The following is a 14909-nucleotide window of genomic DNA, read 5'->3' on the forward strand; positions in this document are numbered from 1 at the left end:
TTTTGGTCTTCAATGTTCTTTTTACACAAATGAGTCTTGAAAAATGAGGGCCGTCTTATAATCAGAGTCATCTTATATTCGGTACAATAATATGGTACTGTTTCAAGTTCAAGTTGTGGGGAGCAGGCAGCCAGTGTATGTCGGTCTGTCTGTGGTGGGCATGCACATACATTATGCCCATATATGGACTGGACTGACGGTTAGGGATCACCGTTATTAGGCACCGTTTTCCTAGAGCTCGATCAGTGTGTGTGAGAGAGAGAGCGAGATAGAGGGGTGTTACTGTGAGCGCCATAACCCTGGCAACACCAGTGTTAGGGTTATCGCACAGTACTTCAGGTGCGAGGGTTAGGGTTATCGCACAGTACTTCAGGTGCGAGGGTTAGGGTTATCGCACAGTACTTCAGGTGCGAGGGTTAGGGTTATCACACAGTACTTCAGGTGCGAGGGTTAGGGTTATCGCACAGTACTTCAGGTGCGAGGGTTAGGGTTATCGCACAGTACTTCAGGTGCGAGGGTTAGGGTTATCGCAAAGTACTTCAGGTGCGAGGGCCGTACAGTATACCGGCCCGAACTCTTAACCCATTTTGACCTGAGATCAGATTCTAAAAATGTCTTCTACATCCTGACAGTTTTCTGAAAAAGCTATGTTTCTATGTCAGTGGTTCTTCGATTTTTCAAAAATAGCAGATCTACAAGCTCGTAGCGCGCCACTCGGTGGCGCGCTATGAGCTTGTAGATCTGCTATTTTTCAATAGCTAAAGCATAACATAATGCTAACACCAAAAGGGGTTCCCGCCCAAAATGGGTTAATGTGAGGTCCGTGTAGTGGCCCGGACCTCTAGTAGTCCATTATGCTCACAACACATCGCAACGTTTGTGCGACACTTTTGTATGATGAAGTATAGGGCATGAAAAAAAGTTATACGTTATTTTTTTACTGGCAGTAGCTGATACAGACACTTTTGTATGGGCATAGGGCAAATGTGTTAATACAATTACAAGTTTCATTTTTTTTTTACTGACAATAGCTGATCCACAAGTTCATGACCGCCACGCATCTTTAGGTGTTGTGAGCTTGTAGCTCTGCTATTTTCAGTACTTTAACAGGTCGGCTATTTTGTCTACTTTCATGCCTCTCGTGCCTTTCGTGCCACTCGTGCCTTTCGTGCCTCTCGTTCGACACACGTCTAGGAATTGGAAGCTTCCTGGTCCGCTCCCCGGCTCCCCCTTGAGGCTCTGCGTGATTCAAGATACCGAAACCTTCCCCCACCTGCCTCTGATTGGCCTACCGAACGTCCCCTTCTGTGACGCACGCGGAACGGCTTCGCCTCTGTCATGTGTCACATTCACGAGCATGGAAATGGTGCTGGTGTCACAGTACTAGTAAATAGTGACGGCCCCCCCTCGCGACTCTCCCTACTTGTGGTACTCTGGCGGACGAGGATTTACTATTGCGTCCATATCGGGCTGCAACTCGAACGGGGCTGAGTCGGCTCAAGCGAACTTCGCAACGTTCGACACGGCAACTTGCGCGCTTTAGCACGCTCGGTGGTGTCTCTCGGGGCTCAAGTTCGCTTGAGGCGGCGCCCCTCTGTCATGGTCTAAAACTGCACTTTATCGTTATCCGCCAAAATAATAGTTGTCCGCGGTTGTTGGAAAAATAGTGCGGCAGCGGGATTCGAACCCGAGAGGTGTGGATTGGGAGTCTAATGACTGATGTTACTGAGCTGGCTGTGAGGGTTTCTCTAGCAGTAGGATTAATAGAACCGGCGAGAAGATACCAATTAATGGATAAAAATAAAGGAGGATCGAAGACCAATTAATAGATATAAATTGATACCTAGATGAATACTGTAATAGTTTTAAATACCTTCGATAAGTCAGCAGGGAGACCCAAATACAGTGCTGTCTTTACCTTAAAAATGAGTGAATAGCCATTTAAATCCTGAATGACAGCCACTGTACTATAAAAAATAGAAAGACCTTAAAAAGAGTAATTTGGAGGCAGACGCAAATAAAGTTCTGAGAGGAAGGTTTAAGGTTTAACATTAATTTAGTAGGTAATAGATTAAATTCACAGAGAAATGTAATGCAAGTTCAGATAGTACAGTTACATCATTATAATTTAGAGTGATCAAAAGTTCCAATATGGATCCGAACTGAACTGAACCCCTCTTCACAGTACTGTTCCAGGCTTAATACTGAATCTGACGTCAGTTTGTTGATATCAATTCATTGGCTCAATAGATAGTTCATGTCCGCAATGTCCCACGGTGGTGCTGGTTGGCTACTGGCTAGCACTCATTGGTCCAGCACATAGATTATGAGAATGTTGTCGTGACGTGGAATTCATCTCCTTGGTCCCGCACATTGATGGCCATTGAAGTCGGGAGAGCGCATAGGCTGGCGTTGCTATGGCAACCTGAAGATAACACTTTCTTTCCCTGCACTTCCACTAGGCCAAGGCCACACTGATATCGAAGCAGCTGCATGTAAAATCAAATCAAAACAGCACTACAGTATGGTGAATTTGGGGTTGGCAGACCTCATGGAGCCCAATAGAGACAATAAATCTGAACCTGGCGTCAGAAAACCTATAATATAAATATGATAAACTAATATAAAGGATTAATATAGGGCTGAGATGATTAGGCACGTGGATGGTGACATGACATTAATAGGATAAGATGAACAATGCTGTGTAAACAGGCAGTAGGCCAGGGAGTAAAATGATGATATGAAGAGTAAGGTGACAAAATATGAATGACCTAAGATGGAACACGGCATGGGCCAAAGTTCAGGAGGATATGGTAAAGTGACCACTGGGCATTAGTTTGTAAACAAATAAGAGTTTCTCCATCAAGGATGTTTATGCAAACATTTTGGTGCCGCGAATGATGCCTTGGCTCCGCGTCGAATTCCTTGAGCCCTAAAATTGCCCTTGATGAGCTGGTTGTTGCCTTGCATTGAGTGTGTGCGTGTGCATGTGCGTGTGCGTGTGTACGTGTACGTGCATGGTGAATGTAATTGACCGTATAGAGCGTTGGATAAAAGGCACTATCGAAATGCAGACCCTATACCGTTTTCTTATTTTTAATTCTTGGCTTTATTGACCCATGAACACGAGAGAGGGAGGCGGAGATAGAGAAATGATGAGAGGATGTGAGAGGGAAGCGAAGAGAGGAGAGCAGAGGAGTGCATGCATATCAACAAAATGCACTTCACACACACTCTCCTCGTCCACACAGCGCCTGAAGAGCAGCTTGATGGCTCTTTACCCGACACACACACACACACACACGCGCACGCACACACACACACACACACACACACACACACACACACACACACATACACACGCACACGCACACGCACACGCACACGCATATCTGTCTCTCATTTCTCTCGCTTTCTCTGACCTTACTTTCTTTTTAATGGTTCACTGGTCAATAGTAATGACTATACTGCTTTAAAGGTACTCTGTGCTTCCCATTCCCAAAGTGAATGAGTTTTGTATTTATCTACCTTGCCCTCAAAGTCTGTGTTTTCCTTTTTTTTCCTTTTTACATTATTCCATGCACTTTTTTCGATAAGCCAGTGGTTTGCAAAGTTTTTCTCCAACCCAGCGGTTTGTAAACTGTTTTTTGTTTTGTTTTTGTTTTTGTTCTTTGACCCACATTTTCGGAAGTGTTTCTCCCTCTCACCACCTAAAACAGATTTTTGGGGATGTTACTTTGCTCTTATAGGGCAACACAATACTACTTGACAATATATATTTTTTCCTTCCTTGAAATTTTATTTTGCAAGCTTTTTGTGGCAGAGAATTTCATAGAATTCTCTAACATCCAACAAAATGCTGTAGGTATGGTTTTAATTACCTTCAGTTCTTCATCCGACCTATATTAAAGGAGAATTCCATGCTAGAAGGCTTTCTTACCTTTCTTACCTTTCTTTGTAGTTCGTTACATCCCCACCAAAGAGGTTCAGGTGTTCTTTTGTGCAAAAACTCCTTATTGGCTATTTCCCCTACCATAAGCCCTCAATGAATTGCATTGAATTGAATGGGAATTGAATGGGGCTATGGGGTGTTGTGCTAATTCGCTTATTTCCATCGAAATAAGTAGTAAAGTGTGCCGCTTGGGATATTATTTACATTATGAAGAGAGGATATATACAAAGCGAGCGATGGAAATAAGCAAATTAGCACAACACCCCATAGCCCCATTCAATTCAATGCAATTCATTTAGGGCTTATGGTAGGGGAAATAGCCAACAAGGAGCTTTTGCACAAAATAACACCTGGACCTCTTTGGTGGGGACGTAACAACTACAAAGAAAGGTAAGAAAGCCTTTTAGTATGGAATTCTCCTTTAAGGTATGCCTAATTTGTACTTCCTTGTAGTATAAATAAATGAAAAGCATAATTTTGGTTTGGCCCAATCCATTTTTATTCTGCCAAATGTAGTTGACTGTTAACTATCTTTAACCCATTTTGGGCGGGAACCCCTTTTGGTGTTAGCATTATGTTATGCTTTAGCTATTGAAAAATAGCAGATCTACAAGCTCATAGCGCGCCACCGAGTGGCGCGCTACGAGCTTGTAGGTCAAAAAACTGTCAGGATGTAGAAGACATTTTTAGAATCTGATCTCAGGTCAAAATGGGTTAACCCATTAAAACCGGGAAAGCATCTGTGTCACTTTGTATTTGAGCCAGGCCTACACTACAGTATACTGTATGACTGTGTGTGTCACCATTCTTCAAACATACAGTAACATACATCTGTTCTACAGGCTCATAGCAGTCAAGCTCACATAACGCCTCGCACTGCGGCCAGTTTGGGGAACCACTGGTCTACAATAATATGAAGTTAAACCTATACCTGAACTAACCTACCTGCTTTCAATCGCTCTATATGTCCCCTTTTCCACTATAGGGTGGAACCGGAACCCAAAACATAGGTTCAGGTTCTGGAAAGTTCTGGTTCCACCTTGCTAGTGGAAAAGGGGCCTATCATTATATAATATATGATATGATATGATATGATATGATATGATATGATATAGTGCTTTATTGTCAGTTTGCACTGAAATGTATCTTGCAACCCAATACATAATGTTGCAATAGGTTTGTCTTCTTGAAGTAAAATAGCATCCATCTTAGCTACGGCACGTATACGGCCGTAGCACTTGCACTAGCCTCGACCACCTTACAGGCGTACGAAAAGGTTGAACTTATGTAATTTAGATAGGATTTTATGTAGACATAGCACTCTATAGTATATACTCATAGCTACACTGTACACTACAGATATTATACTATTAGACAGATGATAGGTTCTTAGCTTGCTTATGATTCTTGATGACTATTTGTATGTATTTGATGTATTTCCATGTGTTGTTCTTGCTAATGGTAAATATTATTATTAAATTGTTTTTATTGTTTTTTTTTTACACACAAGACATAGCAACACACATATATACACCACTAGACTACACATAAGCACACAATACATTAAGAACACCTTGAGAAAAATAAGTAAATAAAAAAGACTGAAATACAGGACCAAAACAGACACACAATAAAGTAAAATAAAAATATATAAAGGTAATAAGGTTATATCATATTACATTATAATGTTCTCAAACAGACCGTCACTTGCCATACAAGAATATGTTGTAAAGTTTGTATTGGCCCCCCCCAAATATATATGAATCAGGTACAGCCATACCTGACCTCCCGGTCAGACGCAGGTACAGAACCATTTAGTTAGCCGTAACTCTCTGCAAGAACAATACTAATGGTAAATATAGCCTGGATTAAGAGCGTCTGCTAAATGCCTAAATTGTAAAGTACTGTTGCTATTAGTATTGTGTATGTGCAGAACAGCTTTTGTAAACAGCAAGATGAAACGGGAATCAAAATTGTGTTTTAACTTATTTGTGAAAGTGTTGCAGGTGTTTCTTTTATCAGATGAAAGGTCTACGTTTGACACTTTGAAGATGTGGAAGTGATGCTAAAAGGATGTTAAGCAGTTTGTGTTTGGATTAGAGTAGATTCTTTGAAGTGATAAATAAGGGCCTGACAGGATATTTGACAATTAAACAGCATTCTGTCATCGTTATAAATATAAAAATCTGAAATTCTCCTGTTATTTGTGGGAGTTGGATGTGCTGCAAGCAATACGAATATTTGTACTTGATGCTTCATTTCAACAATGATATATTATATCATTGTTGAAATAATAATAATATTAATATTATAATATTATTAGTGAGACATAGAGACTCAGTGACAAAGAGAAGGATATGAGGGACAGAGAGTTATGTGTGTGAGCCGTGCGTGTGTGTGTGTGTGTGTGTGTGTGCGTGCTGAGCGTATGTGCTGTAGTGTGTTTAAAACCTATGGTTTTGGACAGGACATCAAACGACAAAGACAGCGCATTCTGTTTGCATCATATCAACACACACCCACACACACACCCACAAAAACACACACACACACACACACACACACACACACACACACACACACACACACACACACACACACACACACACACACACCCACACACACACACACACACATGCATACAGTATGTGTATGCACGCACACACAGACACACATACCCACATACACACACAGGCACATACTACTGTACACAGCAAATCAGCAGGCGCTCTTTCTGCTAGGATGCACTTCTGCATCCTATGGTGTTGTAAATGACCTGATGTGTGCGTGCGTGCGTGCGTGCGTGCGTGCGTGCGTGCGTGCGTGCGTGCGTGCGTGCGTGCGTGCGTGCGTGCGTGCGTGCGTGCGTGCGTGCGTGCGTGCGTGGGCAGAGCATATATGACATAATGTGCCAGTGAATAAGGTGAGAATACAAAACCAAAGAGAGAGGGTGTGAATAAAAGGAATACGAGATATAGTGCAAGAGCATAATACAGTATATATGTATGTACATACAATACACTGCATGCGTGTATGAATGCATGTGTATACAGTATGTATCTTCTATTGATACTGTGAGGTTTCCTTTCAACTGTCCTTCTTTACCTTTATTTTGTATTTCATCTTCCTATTCACTTCACAGACTCACGCACACACACACAGAGTTCCTTTTATATTTATATGTTTTTTTCTTTGTGGACAGCAAGTCAACAGCAAGATTAGGTACCTAAAGGGCAGTGAATGGGGCGTGGAGTGGGAGCATATCACTGCTGTATAGCGGGCAGAAACCTTCTATCTCCACTAAAGGGCAGTGAATGGGGCGTGGAGTGGGAGCATATCACTGCTGTATACCGGGCAGAAACCTTCTCATATCACTGCTGTATATCGGGCAGAAACCTTCTCATATCACTGCTGTATACCGGGCAGAAACCTTCTCATATCACTGCTGTATACCGGGCAGAAACCTTCTATATCACTGCTGTATACCAGGCAGAAACCTTCTATATCACTGCTGTATACCAGGCAGAAACCTTCTATATCACTGCTGTATACCGGGCAGAAACCTTCTATATCACTGCTGTATACCGGGCAGAAACCTTCTATCACTGCTGTATACCAGGCAGAAACCTTCTATATCACTGCTGTATACCGGGCAGAAACCTTCTATCACTGCTGTATACCAGGCAGAAACCTTCTATATCACTGCTGTATACCGGGCAGAAACCTTCTATATCACTGCTGTATACCAGGCAGAAACCTTCTATATCACTGCTGTATACCAGGCAGAAACCTTCTATATCACTGCTGTATACCAGGCAGAAACCTTCTATATCACTGCTGTATACCAGGCAGAAACCTTCTATATCACTGCTGTATACCAGGCAGAAACCTTCTATATCACTGCTGTATACCAGGCAGAAACCTTCTATATCACTGCTGTATACCAGGCAGAAACCTTCTATATCACTGCTGTATACCAGGCAGAAACCTTCTATATCACTGCTGTATACCAGGCAGAAACCTTCTATATCACTGCTGTATACCAGGCAGAAACCTTCTATATCACTGCTGTATACGGGGCAGAAACCTTCTATATCACTGCTGTATACCAGGCAGAAACCTTCTATATCACTGCTGTATACCAGGCAGAAACCTTCTATATCACTGCTGTATACCTGGCAGAAACCTTCTATATCACTGCTGTATACGGGGCAGAAACCTTCTATATCACTGCTGTATACCAGGCAGAAACCTTCTATATCACTGCTGTATACCAGGCAGAAACCTTCTATATCACTGCTGTATACCTGGCAGAAACCTTCTATATCACTGCTGTATACGGGGCAGAAACCTTCTATATCACTGCTGTATACCAGGCAGAAACCTTCTATATCACTGCTGTATACCTGGCAGAAACCTTCTATATCACTGCTGTATACGGGGCAGAAACCTTCTATATCACTGCTGTATACCAGGCAGAAACCTTCTATCACTGCTGTATACCAGGCAGAAACCTTCTATCACTGCTGTATACCAGGCAGAAACCTTCTATCACTGCTGTATACCGGGCAGAAACCTTCTATCACTGCTGTATACCAGGCAGAAACCTTCTATCACTGCTGTATACCAAGCAGAAACCTTCTATATCACTGCTGTATACCAGGCAGAAACCTTCTATCACTGCTGTATACCAGGCAGAAACCTTCATATCACTGCTGTATACCAGGCAGAAACCTTCATATCACTGCTGTATACCAGGCAGAAACCTTCATATCACTGCTGTATACCAGGCAGAAACCTTCTATCACTGCTGTATACCGGGCAGAAACCTTCTATCTCTGCTGTATACCGGGCAGAAACCTTCTATCACTGCTGTATACCAAGCAGAAACCTTCTATCACTGCTGTATACCAGGCAGAAACCTTCTATATCACTGCTGTATACCAAGCAGAAACCTTCTATATCACTGCTGTATACCAAGCAGAAACCTTCTATATCACTGCTGTATACCAAGCAGAAACCTTCTATCACTGCTGTATAGCGGGCAGAAACCTTCTATCTCCATTTTTCCCCCCAGTAAATTAACACCCAACTTCGTCACAGCACAGAGTTTCACAACAGAATCAAAAACTGCCGATCTACGTTGTAACTAGGGATGCCGATTCTGATTTTTCCCGATCCGATATTTATATTTTTATAGAAAACTTATGCCATATCACAATAGTACAATATCCAAAATCACAGACAACATCCAGTCTAATATCATGATATGGATATAATATTGATACTAGGGATGTCCCGATACATTTTTTTTGCTCCTTATCCGATTCAAAATGATGTATACGATCACATCATCAGATCCTAGTTGTGACCTTGCGTATCGGCTGTTTTAGCTGTATTTAAATGCACTGTGTGTGTGTGTGTGTGTGTGTGTGTGTGTGTGTGTGTGTGTGTGTGTGTGTGTGTGTGTGTGTGTGTGTGTGTGTGTGTGTGTGTGTGTGTGTGTGTGTGAGTGCCGCAAGCGTAAACTTCCAGTTTAAATGGCTGGTATTAAGATAGAATGAGTGTGATTGGATGAAGTGAATCATGTGAATGAGAACGTGGTGGTGAGGCGGCCCAATGAACGGCCGCCGGCAACTGCACTGAGTTTCCTGAGTGAACTTGCTCTGCGCAAGTCTGTGACAGGCGGCAACGCTCGTTTTTACTTGTAACGGAGTAGTTCTACATTGCAGTATTGACACTTTTACTTAACCCATTTTGGGCGGGAACCCCTTTTGGTGTTAGCATTATGCTTTAGCTATTGAAAAATAGCAGATCTGCAAGCTCATAGCGCGCCACCGAGTGGCGCGCTACGAGCTTGTAGGTCTGCTATTTTTTAAAAATCATGAAAATGTGCCTCACATCGTTGAATATATATTCTTTCAGAGTGAACGGTTTAACTCAAATCTTTGCTTCTGGGGGGTCCCTGGAACATATTTTCAGATGGGGTCGGCGGCCAATTTCATATCATTCTTGGGGTCCTTGACATGAAATACTCATATAGAAACATAGGTATTTCAGATAACTGTCATGATTTAGAAGATTTTTTTAAAAATGTTGACGTCGGGCCTAAATGGGTTAAGTAACATAATGCGAGTACTTTTCTCCGCCACTGCTGAGATGTAAACGGTGGTTTTGGGACATACCAGGTTTCCAGGCGACGGCGCCGTTCGGTTGTCCTGGAGGCATGATGATGCCTTCCACCGCAGAATGGATGGCAGCCACACGGTGTCCGTTGCTGCTGACCTCATAGCTGTCTTGTATTTATGACCCACCCGCAATTTCTTTCTTGCCAGGACCTGCACATTCTTTCATCGTATCCGTCATTTTCAGTCAATTTATTTCCTCGCTGTCAGGATCCTCGGTTCACTGCTCCTTTTATTTTTTTCTCTCTTTCTCCCTTTTCCATCAGCCGCTTCATGATGTGAAGACCGACCCGCATTCTTTAGTTGTATGCATCTTTTTTGCTCCATCTGTCTCTCTATCTATCAGAAAGCATCTTCTATTCTCCACATTTTTTTTTTATACGTCTACCATGTTTAAAGAAAAATTCCGTCGTTTTCCTCTTCTGGGCATGGTTGTAATATAGGGTAAAATCCAGCTATTTGTGGTGATGGAATTAGGTATAGAGTTGAAAAGGATGGGACCCCAATACAGACCCCTGGGGGACCCCCTGTCAACGAAGAACAGTAACCCTAACCCTATATGGACTCACATTGGTGACAGAAATGTCTTCTATTACTCCTTTTTATTGGTTATATTATATTATTCATGATTAATGGCAACTGCCATGTGTCCTCAGAGACGGCTTTACATAAAGAAAGATACATTATTCAGACAGAACTAGTTTCTGTTGTTTCATAACGGTCCCTACAGGCTGCTACTTTAATTCCAGTGTGACTGTGTATCATACTGGAATCTATATTCAATTTACAAAAAAATGCTTAATCTGATACATTATGAATCAATGGAAAGGGCTGCCTCGATCATCATATTTCATCTTCCAGATGAAATGTGATGCGCATGCTCTTCTGAGTAGTGCAGTAGTGTCTCCGCACATAAAACACCATTCACACGTTTTCACACGACCCAGCCATCCATCAACAAATGTCCCCTACAGTATTTGACTTTATTAGGCTACACGGCTTGGTTGAACGCTTGATTCTGATTGGTCGATCACTGTATTCAGCGGTGTGTTATTTCTGGATAATGACCGATGGGCTCAATTACCGCCCGGCCGCCGTCTAATCAAAGGCTCAGAGTATCCGCTGGGCTGCTTGGATTCTATGCCGGCAGCCATGTAAACAAAAGCACAATGTCCTTTACAGCTAAACCTCGCTCTCAAGAATGTTTTTGAAAACATTTGAAAGCGAGAAGTAGACAATGCAGTAACCGAAAATTTATTCTATTTAATCAATACTTCCTTGTTTTCCGAGACGCTGGACAGACGCTGGACAGACAGACAGAAATTCATTCTATACGCCTACTTTCATCTATCTATAAATGCACCAGGTCTCTGTACGTCTGTCTGTAATCCACGCAACTCGAGAACCGTTCGGCCACCGACTTCAAATTCGACACACGTGTTCCACACCCCCACATGGAGGGCAGTAACCCGGTGTCAAGTCGGTAGGACCCACGGTTGTCCAGAACCACCAAAAAAGGCCTCTGCCCAGGGTCCATATAAGCTGGCCTGTTCTGACATCACAACACTCCATATTTGGGCATGCCTTACACAGAACTCCATATAAAGGAACACGTACAGAGAGACAGATACAGAAATCTCCATATACACAAAAGGGACACAGACACATGGGTGGAACAGGTACTCTGACACGGGTACAACGGGTATTGCATAGCCGGGTGGGGCATGGATCTCCAACTTCCATCGTTACCGACTCGGTGCTCTACAGCCGGGCACCGGTCTAGTTACTCTAAGCAAGGGAAATGCTTTGTTTTATTGTTACTTTTCGGTCAATCTTATTTTATTTTATTAAATATCCGTGTAATAAGCAGGATCGTTGACGGAGCCCTGGCCGATGTTTAGAAATAAACCCAGATGGGTTGATTAAACCCTGAGGCAAAGCCGTCACTTAAAAACATTAAAAACACAAAAATATTAATTTATTTTCCAAAAGAAATAACATTTCACAGACCTTGATTTTATCTTTACTTTGAATGCTCATTGTCTTCAGTTCTTGGTGCCTCTGCAAAGTGTTAAAAGGTGTCCTTTATAATTTACATTATTCTCACACAATGCACATGACAGCTGTCTTCTCTTGAATTTCCAGTGAGTCAGAGTGGACTTGCGGGTGATGTCTGCCCTGATCCTGGGGTTCCAGAATATGGCAAGAGGATGGGTTCCAACTTCCAGTGAGTTTCATTACATTGTACCTGGTTTTATGTGATTTCTTGGGGATTTTTTTATTTTTATTTTTTTGCATCGAGCTCCTTGATTTAAAGTGTAATTATTCAGGTCTAGTTATGGACGGCAAAAACAATCACGTATCCTTGGCGGTAGTGTGGATGTTTTGTGATTTTGGGACCAGATTTGTTTACAGACAATTTGGATAGTGTTGCCTAAAATACAACAAAGTTTTTCACCAATGCGTTAATAAATAGAAGATAGACAACATCTACCAACAAAATTAGAGGTTTACATAATAAAGTATATCATTCAACCAAAGTTGAATGAAATTCATACAGTATCGCTTGTGAGCAAGCCATAAAGTTTTTTTGTGATTCGGCTATATCTCAACATTTATTTTAATAGCAATCCAATTTAATTCTGGGCCATGATGACAATACTGATAGTCAGCTATTGTTAGCTAACATTTTACATAATGTCATATTAACATGCAAATGAAAGACAAACAAATGGATCCATCTCTAAAATGACATTTTATGGTTGACTACAATCTTGTGACCATCTCATGACTCATGAGGTTTTGCCACCTGAATGTGCAATTTCGCATGCAGTGATGTTTGTAAGCTAGAAACCTATAGTCTATGGAAACCTGATCATACAGTATTACTGCAATCTATACAATAGATGGCTTGGTAGAGGTAGATAGTTCCATAAAACATTTTAAAGATGTTTGCCTTTACCTATGCTGCCTTTATTGATAGTCACAGAGTTAGTTAGTTAGTTAGTTAGTTAGTTAGTTAGTTGTTGCGAGAGTGAGGTCTAGCCAACACCAACTCGGGATTCCTGGATCTCTGCCCTCCACAAATTCCTATCCAACATCAGGTTCTTGAGCTCTGCAGTGTTGTCAGCCAAGCTGTCGCGCCGCAGCACGTCTACATAGTGACACAGAGAGGGAGACAGGAAAGACGGAGAGAGAGTCAGGGAGTGACATGTCTCTGAATTGTCACTCTCTCATTGCATAGGGCCTACATGGAAACAAGACCGCAAGGATTGGTTTTTCTGACAAAAAAAACTATTCAATCAATCAAAGACATACAGCAAAGGACCGCCAGGCTCGGGAATCGAACCAGGGACTCGCTGTCGGGTATCAGATCCTTATACCATGCGCCCCGGCATGCATGAGCTGATTTAAAACGATAAAGTTTTAGGATACTTTCCCCAATTATCACTCTTTGTAGCTTGAAACTGTGGTGACAATCTGGAGGTCCTGCTGCGATTCACCAAACTCTGCATTCCAGTGTCACCTGCTTCTCACTGTACTCTCAGCAGGCCTAAAAGAACCATCCGCATGCAGCTTGGGAGAAAACAAACAGATAATAACACATTTGTCTTTTTTATGTCTAACTCCCGCTGTGTCCCGTTACTGTTAGCAACTGTCACTGCACACACCCACACACGCACACACACACACACACACACACACACACACACACACACACACACACACACACACACACACACACACACACACACACACACACACACACACACACACGCAGTAGGCCTATTAAAGGAGATGCCTGTGTTTGAGCAAGGTCATTACCTCTGTGCGCACGTTAGAGAAGAGAGTCACTTCCAATCATCATTACACCCCAGGAATCAGGAGCCCGAGAACAGATGGATGATGCCATGTGACACCGTGGTGGAGCCTTAAGAGCGACACGCACAGACTTAGGCAAAACTTTAGAGGAGATTCGACTGCTGAAAGTTGTAAGCCATGCTGATGGAGACGCTTGCACTGTCATGGGAATCTGAAAGATGGAAGCTAGCTGATAGAGACGCTTGCACTGTCATGGGAATCTTAACCCATTTTGACCTGAGATCAGATTCTAAAAATGTCTTCTACATCCTGACAGTTTTCTGAAAAAGCTATGTTTCTATGTCAGTCGTTCTTCGATTTTTCAAAAATAGCAGATCTACAAGCTCGTAGCGCGCCACTCGGTGGCGCGCTATGAGCTTGTAGATCTGCTATTTTTCAATAGCTAAAGCATAACATAATGCTAACACCAATTGGGGTTCCTGCCCAAAATGGGTAAAAGATGGGAGCGAGCCGATAGAGACACTTGCACTGTCATGGGAATCTTAAGCCACACCACCACAGCGTTTTTCTGCTGCCAGAGACGGCTTGATGTTGTTGTGAAGGAAATAAAAGCTTTATCATGATTCATGTCTTAAGGCATGACGGTATACGTTTGTTAGGCAAGAGCATGTGTCACTATCTTAAGGAAGAATTAATGAATTAATAACTGGGTGTTAAAGGACCACTTCACCACTTTTCAACCTATCTTCATATAATAGGTCCTCACATAATCATGATAAAATGGCACGATTTCTTTCTACTCAGTCTGTGTCTCATAGGAGGGCTGTGGGCAGTTTAGAAACCGTCTTCCAGTGAGATCATCATTAGGAAGATTATTTTTTAAACAAGATTTTTGTACAAAAATGTTTAGATTTTCATTATCGTGAGAACGATGGCTTCCATTTCCGCAT

At 42.3% G+C, this 14909-nt stretch overlaps 1 protein-coding gene across 1 annotated transcript in view; it reads left to right on the forward strand.

The window, feature by feature from the left end:
• LOC306919635 (CUB and sushi domain-containing protein 1-like) overlaps positions 1-14909 on the forward strand; it is a gene marked incomplete at its 5' end in the record, with an annotated part of 687041 nt that overhangs the window by 293758 nt on the left and 378374 nt on the right. The window contains 1 exon segment of the mRNA XM_079496199.1: positions 12283-12364. Coding sequence (XP_079352325.1) covers positions 12283-12364 — 82 coding nt within the window.

Source organism: Electrona antarctica (assembly GCF_951216825.1).
Source record: "Electrona antarctica genome assembly, chromosome: 3".
Classification (NCBI taxonomy): domain Eukaryota; kingdom Metazoa; phylum Chordata; class Actinopteri; order Myctophiformes; family Myctophidae; genus Electrona; species Electrona antarctica.